This window comes from Pseudonaja textilis, chromosome 1, assembly GCF_049901715.1.
Source record: "Pseudonaja textilis isolate UNSWEBS1 chromosome 1, rPseTex1.2, whole genome shotgun sequence".
Lineage (NCBI taxonomy): Eukaryota > Metazoa > Chordata > Lepidosauria > Squamata > Elapidae > Pseudonaja > Pseudonaja textilis.
In genome coordinates, this window is record NC_141990.1 from 43,717,309 (window position 1) to 43,729,562 (window position 12,254).

At 36.1% G+C, this 12,254-nt stretch overlaps 1 protein-coding gene across 1 annotated transcript; it reads right to left on the minus strand.

Moving 5' to 3' along the window:
- Positions 1-3,126: 3,126 nt before the first annotated feature.
- On the minus strand, positions 3,127-11,704 carry LOC148127587 (uncharacterized). Its single transcript, XM_087925097.1, has 4 exons — positions 11,641-11,704; positions 9,393-9,437; positions 7,719-7,835; positions 3,127-3,916 (listed from the first exon to the last, which is right to left on the minus strand). The coding sequence occupies exons 1-4, from the start codon at positions 11,702-11,704 to the stop codon at positions 3,774-3,776; spliced, it is 369 nt and encodes a 122-aa protein (XP_087781223.1). The 3' UTR covers positions 3,127-3,773.
- Positions 11,705-12,254: the final 550 nt, after the last annotated feature.

Here is a 12,254-nt window from a genome sequence, read left to right on the forward strand (position 1 = left end):
CCTTTCAATCCAGAAGCACTTTGGTGCTTCCAACATGACTGTAGTATCACTAAACAATATACTTCTTGCTAGCCTAAATCAAACGTATTTTGCTGCAGCACACCAAAGAGATGATACATGGTAAACATAATAAATATGTTTCACATTAAGACACCAATTTGCAATTGCAAGATCTCCAAAGCAGACTTTTTTTAGAACCTACAACTCTACACAAGTTGATTTCTGCTATATGATTCAGAGGTGTGAAGACAAGTAGTTGAATAATGAGCATAACAGTATGGGGAATGAATATCCCATATGTCAAACTAGTTATTTGTACCAGAACCCCATCTTGAAAGAAGTTAATGTATTAATTCAACAGTAGCATCGACAAAAACAATCTTCAAAGCAGCATTAATAGGACTTTTCAGATGTATCAAGAAATAAACTGTGATACAGCTGAATTCCAAAACTAGTAAGTATGGCAAACAAATACCCTGGATGGTGAGATTATTTTAGGATAGTAAGAGATGATATCGTTAAATTTCTGATGGGGAAAATCTGGGATGCATATACTAAGTGCAATGGCACTTAATATTCCAATACAGAATCCTAATAAATAAATTATAATAGCAGAATCCTAATAAATAAATTATAATAGCCTGGGCTGGACATTGAAAAAGAAAATAAAAAATCTGATTCAGAGAAGAACTGTCTCCATTATTCTGATCTTCAAAATATCCTTTCAGACAACATCCCAATCCCCCTGAAGCCCCTCTTTTCTTAAAGTTAGACCAGGTAACAACAAAAGTGGGAGAAGAAATCAGAAAAAATATATCTTCCTGTTCCAAAGAACCCTGAAGGGATTAAGCTCTTTGAGGGCTACTGCAACTGCAGCTATAACTTCTGAAAGTCAGTGGGATCTTCTAAGCATAATACTGTCTGCCAACAAGGTACCACCAAGTTCTATACACAATGTTTTTGGCCCAGTGAATGCTAAGAACATTTTTAATACAATCAATTGATTGATCAATCAATCATAAAGATGATGAAGAAGTGATTTCAGTGGAAATCAGCAGGTGCCTAGCCTTTATCTTCCAACTTAAAAAACTGGCTGAGATTACAGCCAGGAGTCTATTTGATAAAATATATACTTTTGTACTCTCGGCAGCAAGTTGTATATCAGCAGCATTGAAAAAAGCCCAATTAGGAGTGTGACTGCAATTCTCAGGTGCGCTATGATTTATTTGCAAAGATATCCAGCTCTGAGTTTTAACACATTTAAAAGGTCCAGGTTGGGGAAGTTTGCCCTACAACTTGTTCAGGAAGCAACATAATTAATCCAGCAAGGCTTGGAGGAAGAGAAACTTTTTCAGAGGATCTATATTTAAAAATGTGACTTGGATTTTTCTTCAAATTGCCGTGGCAATTTTATAAGGGACTGTCTGAAAAGTTTGTAGCCATATGGTTCAAATAAAGCCCCAGATCTTTACCACATATAATGCAATTGCAGACAGATTGTGTAAAACAAAGCACATTGTGGTTAATGTTTATATACTTTGGTTATATATTTAAACTTTTTCAGATTTATTATGTTATTATTGTAGAAATCCAGCCTGCCATATTACAACCATACAATAATATGACTTCTGTTGTAGGTGCTTCTGTGGACCTACAGCTGATACTGGGTTGATACAGAATACAGAATAACTAAGTTAGAAGGGGTCTTGGAGGCCTCCCATTAGTTAATTGTTCTCACTGTTAGGAAATTTCTCACTAGGTTTCCTATAGTAATAGTTCCTCTTCCTCTGTCTTTCTTCTTATAAACTATGCATGTTTACAGTCTTCTGTAATGTATTTCTGCTTTAAAGTAGAAGATTTCCAGTCAGGTCCTTTCTTGATGTTTCCCAAAATTAATCACTCTTGAAGACAGCTGAATAAAAAAACCTAGAGAAATCCTAAATATGGAAATTCGCTTTGTTTAATGTCATGGGTTCCTTCTGAATCACACTGGCGCTGATAGAAATAGTGCAATTATAATGCAAATAAATTGAACTGATATTTTAAACCAGTGGTTTGAACTAATCCTATTAGTCTGTATAAAGCAGCCATTCATGTAAAGGTAACCACTCAGTTACTTTGTTCTCAGGGAATTCTATACCTTGAATCAGACAGCATGACAGGACATGTCAGAGTACTGCTTGAATTAGTCATGTTTTGGGTTTGGGGTTGTTAAAATAAAATGGGAGAGATAAAAGGCTCAATCACCTTATGTAAAGCAGACTTTTTTCCTTTCCCTTTGCCATTTAATTAGGGCGTAAATGATATTAAAAAAATTGGAGGATTTTAACCCAACTTGACTTGTAATGTATTTTTTGTCTCCCTTCCACACTACACTTAACAGTGCTCATAAAAAAATATTGTATTTTTGACAGGATGTCATTTTAAATATTCTTGGCTCTAGAAAAACAGGAGAAAACATGTGCATAAAGCTATGGTTCAAACTTGAATTTAGTACTAGTGTAATTATCTCCATCTTTAAGGAATGCATCTAATTATACTAGGCTTAGTTATTTTAAAAATGTGTAGAAAGTTGAGTTAGGAAATGGAAAGATTTGGAATAATCTTATACCGTATACCATATTGCACTATAACTTTTATTTAGTGGACTTTTTATTTTTTATTTATTTCTAATCCTCCTTTTGATTTTGCAAAGTGCCCAAGGTGGCTTACAAAAGAAAGAAGAAAAGAAGAAAAATCACCATAAACAGGTCACTATATTCCCAATCAGAAAAAATACAGCATTATAATAAATCAGGTCTTATTTGCAACAGTCTATAAATCTGATAGATTAAGGGAATATTCAGATGGTGATGAAAACACGTAGCTCTCAGACAGATTTCTCTGGAGAAAAAGCTTCCAACAACAGTTTCTGTCCCATGTACACATCAGCCTTGGCTCTTAGGACGTAGACAAACTCTAATTTTAGAAGGAGGGAGTTGTTTCAACACAAACCATAATCCATGCCTAAAAACTCCTGCTGATTTTAGCTATCCCCAGTGACCCTTTTAAGTCTTTTACATTTCTACGTGCAAGTCCCAATAAAACTAAAATTGACTTCCTTCCAGAATGCTCCCTTCTGGAAATTCTCCTGTATATCTTTCTCTTTCTATTGTGCTGCAAGCTTTAAAGATGCTGCTTTAAGGGTGAACATTTATGCTAAAATGGAACTCTTATACCCAAAGAGATATATGTTAATGGAAGATCCCCTAAGCATCCCTGGGTAACTAATTATCTTGGGCCACATGAATGAGTTTCTTCTACAATCAAAACTATAAGGACATTGCACTTTTTATCATGTTATCATGTAAGAAAGATAGGAACTCTCAAGATTCTGAGTAACTGTTTTTGTTGTGTCCCAAAGGTGCTGTTCAAAAGGCAAATGGACTTTATTTCTTTTGGTTTTTTCCTTTAAAATGTTTTGTTTCTCATCCAAGAAGCTTCTTCAGATCTGGCCAAAATTGAAGAAGCTTTTTGGATGAGAAGATAATGTTTTCAAGGGAGGAAAAAACCAAGAAGATCTAGTTCTCTTCTGAACAGCATCTTTGGCACAACCATGACCTGGATGATTGAAAATCTCCATAGACCTGTCCTGTTTGTGAATGTGTCTAACCACAACCTGAACTATAACTTGAAATAGGAAAATTGGGGGAGGAGAAAGGAAACAGAATAAAACAAGCAGAAATGCATGCACATCTGTTGCTGGAGGGAGCATCTTCAGACATTTCAGCTCTCTATAAATTTTCATTGCAGTAGTCTTTATTTTCACAGCACTGATATTCAAACCGAATGCCTTTCTCTGGGAATTCATCAAAACTGCCACATTTTGCCGCTGACCTGAGCTTGCAGGACAGGATTCTTTGTTGAAGCTCTCCATCTAAAATGAAGGTAGGGAGAAGGAAGAAACAAAATGAGTAATTGCGCTCCATTCTAGTAACAAGCCAAAGAGAGCAAAAGAAAAAGCAAATCTTTTGTATGTGGAAATTACATTAAAAGCCCAGATTGATAAGAATTTCCATATACTAATCTCTGGCAGGTGACACCATCCCACCGCACTTCATTGAACTGAAAAGGCTAAGCAGGACTGGATTTATTTTATTTTATTTATTAAATTTATATGCCACTCATCTCACTCAATTTATATGCCACTCATTGCATTGATAATGCAATTTATAAGAGATTTTAGGATTGAATGACATATCAACAGGAAATCCTGGGGTTGTTGATTATAATTGGAAGTACAAATAAATCTGAAAGAAGACAGGCTAAATTACTTACATATTTATAAAATCAGAAAATTCTGAAGTTGGAAGGAACTACAAGGATTATCTAATCTAGCCTTGAATTATTGCTAAGAAATTGGATTTGGGCAATATGAAAAAGGATGCTTCATGGAATTATGAAGTGAAAAATTAGCATTGAAAAGGCATTGAAAAATTGTTCCATTGATGACTGATACAAAAAAAATAAGGATGAGAAGAGAAGGATGTTGTATAATGCGCATGAAAAGAAATAGATCATTGTAATGAAAGACATAAAAATAGATTTAAATAGATAAAATGCAAAGAGATTTTGATGGAAATAAAAATATATTCTGGAAATAGGTAAAGAAGAAAAAAAAAGAAACCCTCCGATAGGGTGAATGGTATTAAAAATAAAAAATGATGAAATTGTTGGGATGAAACTGAAATGAGGGAATGTATGAAAAAATGTTACAAATTTGTGTAGGAATGACAGTGACATGCTGCTGTACTGTGATTGAAGTAAATGTTATAAATTTTAGAGTCCAAAAATGATGAAAATTGAGTTACCAGTGCAATGATAATATTGAAATTCTGCTTATGGAGTGGTAGTATGACTGGTTTAATATGTATGGGAAGACTGGATCTGTGCCTGACAATTAAAAGAAGTTGTTACTGTTCCTCTATACATGGGGAAAAGTGCAAAAGTGGTTAACAACAATACAGGATCATTAGTATGTTAGTGTCAGATGGTTTTGATAGAATTCTGATCAAAGGTTAGGAGAGGTGACAATCAATGATATTTAGGAAGTTCAGTGCAAATTTATGCAAGCAAGGGGAATTCTTAAAGAAAAGTGAGAAAGTGAGGACATTTTATTGTACAGCTATTGACTGAGACAAAATATACTGAACAGTATAATAAAGTGGAGACTTTAATTATTTGTACAAATATGGAATGGAAGCGTGGTTGCTGAATTCAACAAGGATAGTACATAATGAAGTAAGCCATGCATAAGAATGAATCTGTCATGCCCCTGTTAGAATCTGACTCCGAGGGAGAGGAGGAACAACCAATAGGGAGCGGGAGTGTGGCGCTGGAGGTTGTGGAGGAAACTGGGGAAAAGCACAGGCCAGCTGGGCATTCAGAGGAAGACCCAAGCCCATCTCCTCTTCATCCTAGGGCATGCAGAGAGGAGCGGATAAGGGAGAAATGTGAATGGCATGGACTACGGGGAAGAAAGGGCCCTGATCCCCTTCATAGGCTACAGCTGTGGGGACTGTTTAAAAGGACAAACTGCACATGGTCCAGTGCTGGAAGCAAAGCATGAAATAATTCTAGTCTTTCAGTTCTTATCTGAATTCTGGCGTCCTTCCCAGTGTGTGTATTTTGATATCTGTGGACACCTTCAAGCCCTTATCTTGCCTTGTCTCATTAATTGCTTCATTGTGGTTTGTGTTGTTTTTTTCTATTTATAGTTTATATGTATTTTGAGTTTGAATGGAAGTTCTTCCTTTTTGCAACTGTTTGTGGGGGAGTTTTTTTCTCCAATTAATGATAATTGGACCTTTGAAGCCAAGTTGAAGGAATTAAAGGTACTTTACCTGTTTTTGTGACTTCGTTGCTCTTGTATCCCACCCTGGGTCATCACAGAATCCATCTCTCTCTCTCTCTCTCTCTCTCTCTCTCTCTCTATCTATCTATCTATCTATCTATCTATCTATCTATCTGTCTATTAGTTTCTGGACTGCCCATCTCCCTTAAGGAGAACATTAGCAGAAATTGTAGTATTGATATATGAGGCTCAGGTGATTGGTTGGTTGGATGATTAGTTGATTACATTTGTATCCTGTTACAATCAGCCAACTCTTAGCAGTTAATACAATACTGTATATCTTGGTATTTAACATTGGAATATATTGTGATTGTTTAAAGTATTTATAGATAGAAGCATAAATAATGGTTGTTGAGATATAAGTTTGTATTTTACTTGGAGACGTGAATATATATGTACTTTGTATACAGTGATGCCATATTTTGGTCTGAGAATTCAACAGTTTGTATCAAATAATTAGGTAAATTGCATGATGTGAAAGTGATACGGGCATGAAAATTAATTCATCAAATATCAGGGTAATGGTGTTTGACAGGAACATGAAGTAAGTGATTGCAAGGTATGAATAAATGATGATCAAGTAAACAAATTAGTGTTCCTTGGTAGTATGGCTTACTAACCACTGTATGCTTCTGTCTACTTTGTTATATGAAAATGAGTGTTAGGTATTTCATATGCAATGGGAATAAGATAATAGATAAGTGTGTGCATGGTAAAATACAAAGAAATAGGGTTAAAATGGAACAAATAAGAAATGAATGTAGATTGAATACAAAAGTGACCAGTACAAAAGCAGTGCATTGAAGTGGTTGATCATTTAGAGTGAAAAATGAGAACTGAATCACAAAACAAATGTGGATTGAGAGGAAGAGGAAGACTGAGCAAGTCTTGGTGAGATGGGGGTTTATGAACTCCTGAAAATGATAAAGAACAAAAGGCAAGGTATGAAGTGATGGATGGAGGTGGTGGAGCCAAGAGAGGTTTGCAAGCATAGAAAAAGATGGCCAATTTTACTAATTGATGTTGCCCCAAACTCATTTTAACTGTATCACCTGTTTGTTATTTGTTTTGTTTTGTTTGCTTATATCTTTGGTTTTGTCAGGTTCCTATGGGCTTTTTGGTTGTATTTCTTCACTTTGAATAAAATTGCTCATGCCAGTGTGTGAAAGGAATACACAAAGACATGTCCCTATGCATATACACACCCACTGTACACACTGACTGTTTCCTAGTATGACTTGATTCCTTATTTGTACCCCATGACTATCACATCTGGTTTTCCCAAATTTTGTTCTATTGTACTTTACTAATTTATCTGATTCTTTTTGTTAGTTCTTATTGTTTTTATTTTTATTTTTTGTTTTAAATATGATTTTCCATTGTGTAAGCTGCCTTGAGTTTCCATGAGCAAATAGGCAGCAATATAAATCAAATAAATATATAAAAGTGTTGTACCTTATGATTCTTGATGAATGTATCTTTTCTTTTTATATGCACTGAGAGCATATGCACCAAGACAAATTCCTTGTATGTCTAATCACACTTGGCCAATAAAGAATTCATTCATTCATTCATTCATTCACACATGCATGAATTGAAAAATCAATAGATTGAAAAGTGCAATGAAGGAAGCTTCTGTTAGGTAGGGCTGCCATTATACCATATCAAAACAGGTAACTGAAAAGTTTATGTAGATAATGATAGAGGAGAAACTAAATGCAGGGTGGAAGGCAGCCATGCTAATAATAATGAGCAAGTCTGAATCATATGAATGTGTTATCCCGCTGTATAAATAGACCTAAAGAAAGGAACTTAGATTTCTTACTGAAATAGACGGTGAGAGCATGGCAGGTTTGTTGTTTTCCAGTAATTGGGCAGGAAATGTAAGGGAAGCAGAGGTCTCCTGGGCGAAGGATTGTGCACATTCGGCATTGCAGATTGGCTGTTTGGAAATTAATATTGAAGATTAATTATTTGGGTTTCAGTTTTCTATGGCCTTTGCACAACACACTTAAACCAGAATGGAAGGATCTTTGTATGAAGAGGTCCATAAGCTGAATGGTTATTGTTTTTGTTACTACTTTTATTCGTTAGATTCACTGTATGTCCTTGACTTCAAAATGACTTACTAAAAAATGCTTTGACCTTGGAAATAGAGCTAATGTTCTTCTATATCAGTGGTTTTCAGTATCAGCAACTTTAAGATGTGTGTCAACTCATAAAACATTTTTGGGAGTTTGGCTCGAGGTTCATGATTTAATTGAAGTAACTGCCAGAACCCTGACAATGTGTGGATTTCAACTCCCAGAATTCCCCAGTCAGCATGCTGCTGGGAGATGCCACTGACACTATCAGAATGTAAAGATGGCTCTCAACCTTGGCAGCTTGAAGATATGTCAACTTCAACGTTCAACATTCCTCACCCACCATGCTGGTTGGGAATTCTGGGGGTTGAAGTCCACACATCTTAGAGATGTTGAGGTTGAGAACCACTATTCTAAATCGTCCTATCTTCAGAGCAAAGGCATGACCTAAAACATAAGCATACAAACCAGCGGGGAAGAAGAAACATCATCTGGAGCTGTATTCTGGTATGGGACTACAAATCCACTTCACAAGCAGAAAAATAGTATAATGGAACTCCAAAGGAAAATGCTGATCTCTTCCCCAATCCCCCATCATAAACTGGTTCTTCTGTGCAAATCAACATCTCAAAAGTTCCCCTGCCTAAATCACAGGAATTTATGCCAGATTAGAATACCTAGAACCACAGTTCAATATGCAAAAATTGAGATCCAGAAAATTATCTTTTGTGAGCTGCAAAGGACTTCCCAAAAGGGCTTTTCTAGCCTAGGGAACATTGCAGGAAGTCCTTGATTTGTGACCACAATTGGATCCAAAATGTCTGTTGATAAGAAAGACATTTGTTAAGTGAATTTTGCCCCGTTTTATGGCCTTTCTTGCCACAGTTGTTAAGTGAATCACTCACTGCAGTTGTTAAGTTAGTAAAACAGTTGTTAAGTGAATCTGGCTTCTCCATTAACTTTGTTTGCCAGAAGGTCACAAAAGTTGATCATATGACATTGGGATACTGTAACCGTCATAAGTATGAGTTAGTCGCCAAAGTGTCTGAGTTTTGATCACGTGACCATGGGGATGCTGCAATGGTCATGCATGTGAAAAATAGTCATGTCACTTTTTTTCAATGCTTGTTATAACTTTAAATGGTCATTAAATGAACTGTTGTAAGTCAAGGACTACCTGTAATATGATTTTTAAGAGAAATCAGCAATCATTTGCCTTCTGTTTGGATCATCTGAAAGCCTCCCCCAAAGGAGTTCTCCCATTTTTGGAATGCAAACCTTAATACATAAGATGAAATGGGGCGTGGCCCTCAAACCAGCAGAAGCTGTACATTACTGCAGGAGCAAATTGTAGCTCCTTGTAGTCATATAGATCATTTAGCATTAAATGGAAAACGTTGAGTAAGAAAACTTACTTGCAGTCTGATGGTTGGCTGCAGGGGTCTGTGGTGCTCCAAATCCTGTTTAAATAAAGTTATTTGAAACTTGTTTGCAAAGGATTGTAATTCGAACCAATTTTTAATTCTAGGTATTATTCAGAGAGCATAAATAACTTAGTTAAGCAGGTGGAATATATTTATGGCAAGGGTTCCCTACTAATCCATTTAATATGATTCTAATTAATACTAGCTAATTTCTATTTAAAGGAAAACAAGGATATTATTTGTTACAGTTAGAACAGTAAAGAAACCACCATTTCACATTAATTGGATATGAAACTAAAAATAATTCAAGATTGAACTCTTCAGATATCTATGGAGATTCTCAGTTATTCAGTTGTCCCAAAGGTGCTTTTTTTTCCCCCAAGAGGCAACTGGACTTTCTGGGGTTGTTTTTTTTTTGAAGACATTTTGCTTCTCATTCAAGAAATTTCTTCAATTCTGACTGGATGGTTCTTGGGGGGAAAAAGCACCTTTAGGACTACTCTTCAGATATTTGCCTTGGACTTGTAAACAAAGTTATCTAAACTGGGAAATATACATTTGGACATATTTTGTAGGCACATTTTCTATTACTAATTAATACATTAAGGGGTTATAAGAAACTAACAGCTTAACAGTTCAGTCTTCTGATATACAATAGATTGATCTTTTCTTATAAAATATGCCTGAAGTATTGTTAATAATTATCTATCCCAGGTCTTTGGGAAAGGCTCAATAGGTTGGTAAATACAGTATATCAAATCCATATCAAACATCTGGCTGACTATGTAATGAACCATGAAATATGTATGCTACCCAACTCTAACTATTCTGTCAGCTCACAACAATCAAAGACACAATAAAAGTATATGCAATATGCTATATAAAGAATGATAAAATATATAGTATTTAGCAGGGAATATTGGTCAAATGAATACACTTCCGTAGACTGCAGTGATCAGAATGCATCAGGGTACACTTGGCTGATGATGCTATAGTAGTTGGAAGGGCAACACATATTTCTCATGTTTCTTTTTCATGCTTAAATATTGAACTAATAGGAAGTCCCTTGTCTTTTTTGAAGGAAGGTTATCTTTGAATATCTCAAGCTATTGTCAAACAACATTCATAAATCATACAATTGAACAGCTCCATTTAGATCATTGAACCCGACCAATGTTCAAGGCAGAAATCCAGGTTAAAGCATCCAGGCACATGTCTACCCTGTGCTTGAAGATAACTGGAATGAATCTGGACTCATCAGACTCAGAAGCTGCTGCCAGCCTCAGCAGTAAGCAGAATTCAGAAGTTCTCAGCACAAAATTAACTGAAGCAGCTGCAAGAGGGATCAAGTGATGAAGGGACAGATCCTGGCAGAGCTCCTAGTCCCAAAATGAATCATCAGCTTCAGAGATATATATGGTCTGCTCAAGATACCAAAGTGCCAAAGCCTATAACTGAGCCACACCTGCATCTAGCCAATTTCAAAGCAGTGGCCATCAGCCAGTCCATCTATTGCATTTCCATTTCTGAGTCCTTGCTTCTTACTGTGCTCCATGATCTTGGCTCTTTGATCCGGAGTAGCTGACTAACCTGTTTGATCTATGACTCTTGGACTGTATTGAGATCATATTTGCTATTCTGAACCTGTGCTCTGTTTAACTCAGACCAAACTCTTAAGCTATTTGGCTCTCAGATTACAACTTGCATTCCTGTATTTGTCCAGAGCATGAATGTACCGGCACAGATGAGTCTCTGTCCCTTTGCTTTGGATTGCATTGCTACTTACCACTAAACCAATTCCAATTCAAACCAGCATGAATATGTTGAGTCTGAAGCAGAACAATATCCAGGAAGTGAAGTCTGCCATCTTAATGTCATCTTAACCGCACCAAAATTGGTTGCAGGAAATGACTGTGGTTTCTTCCCTAAACCCCCAAAACTTTAACCTTAGACTGTCTACTATTGACCTCACCCCTTTCCTAAGAGGTCTGTAGGGGGCGTGCATAAGTGCACCAACGTGCCTACCGTCCCTGTCCTATTGTTTCTTTTATTTTTCTTATATGTACCCATTTCATGTATTCATAACTATGTATATACTTATACCTATTATCTTGTAAGTGATTGACAAATCAAAATAAATAAAAAAATGGTTCTGCTGATCAGATGATCTTATTGCATTTGACATTTTTGTTTAGATTCCTTTCTCCTAAACTTTTTGGGGGAGGAAAAAAAAGCTTACCTCCAGGTATGAAGTAGAAGAAGACACAGGTTGCAAAGAGTAAGATCTGATACATGGAGGGCATCCTGAAACTGGAAGATCTCAATACTTTACCCAGAATGCTAAGTCAGAAAGAAATAAATTCTGATTGTTATTTACTTTTTAAATGACTAACTACCGTAGTGGACAAGCGGCTTGTTTTTATCCCTTTGATGACGTGCACACATTGCCACCAACCAGAACATCCCGTCCTTGGGGCATTCCATACTTCTGCTATATCTTAATTATTATCCTGTGGGTGAGAAGGTCATAGAGGCAGTTGTGCCCTGAGATCATATTTGATATTCAAACCCACAGACAGGACCACAACTACGATTATAACAAAAACATGGAATGGTAGGAGAACTGATTAAAAGGGATGCAGGAAGTTAGCTGCAGGAATAATAATTCTCGGTTTTACCTAATATAATCCCATATTTCAAATGAAAGACTTTCTGCATTTGGACATCCTTTAAATTTAATCTGGAGGCTTCAGCATATGAAGCAGGTCTTCTCTCACCAAATACATATTCTGTAATTTGGGTAAACTCAAATTAGATTTCATTAATACATTGGGCAGTGATCTGAAAGCAAGT

Coding starts and splice junctions, on each gene's coding strand:
- LOC148127587 (XM_087925097.1), bottom strand. CDS start 11,704: ATGCCCTCCATGTATCAGATCTTACTCTTTGCAACCTGTGTCTTCTTC. Junction 9,438..11,640: donor CTTCTACTTCATACCTGGAG/GTAAGCTTTTTT, acceptor TTATTTAAACAG/GATTTGGAGCACCACAGACC. Junction 3,917..7,718: donor TGCTCTCACCGTCTATTTCA/GTAAGAAATCTA, acceptor CCTTCATTTTAG/ATGGAGAGCTTCAACAAAGA.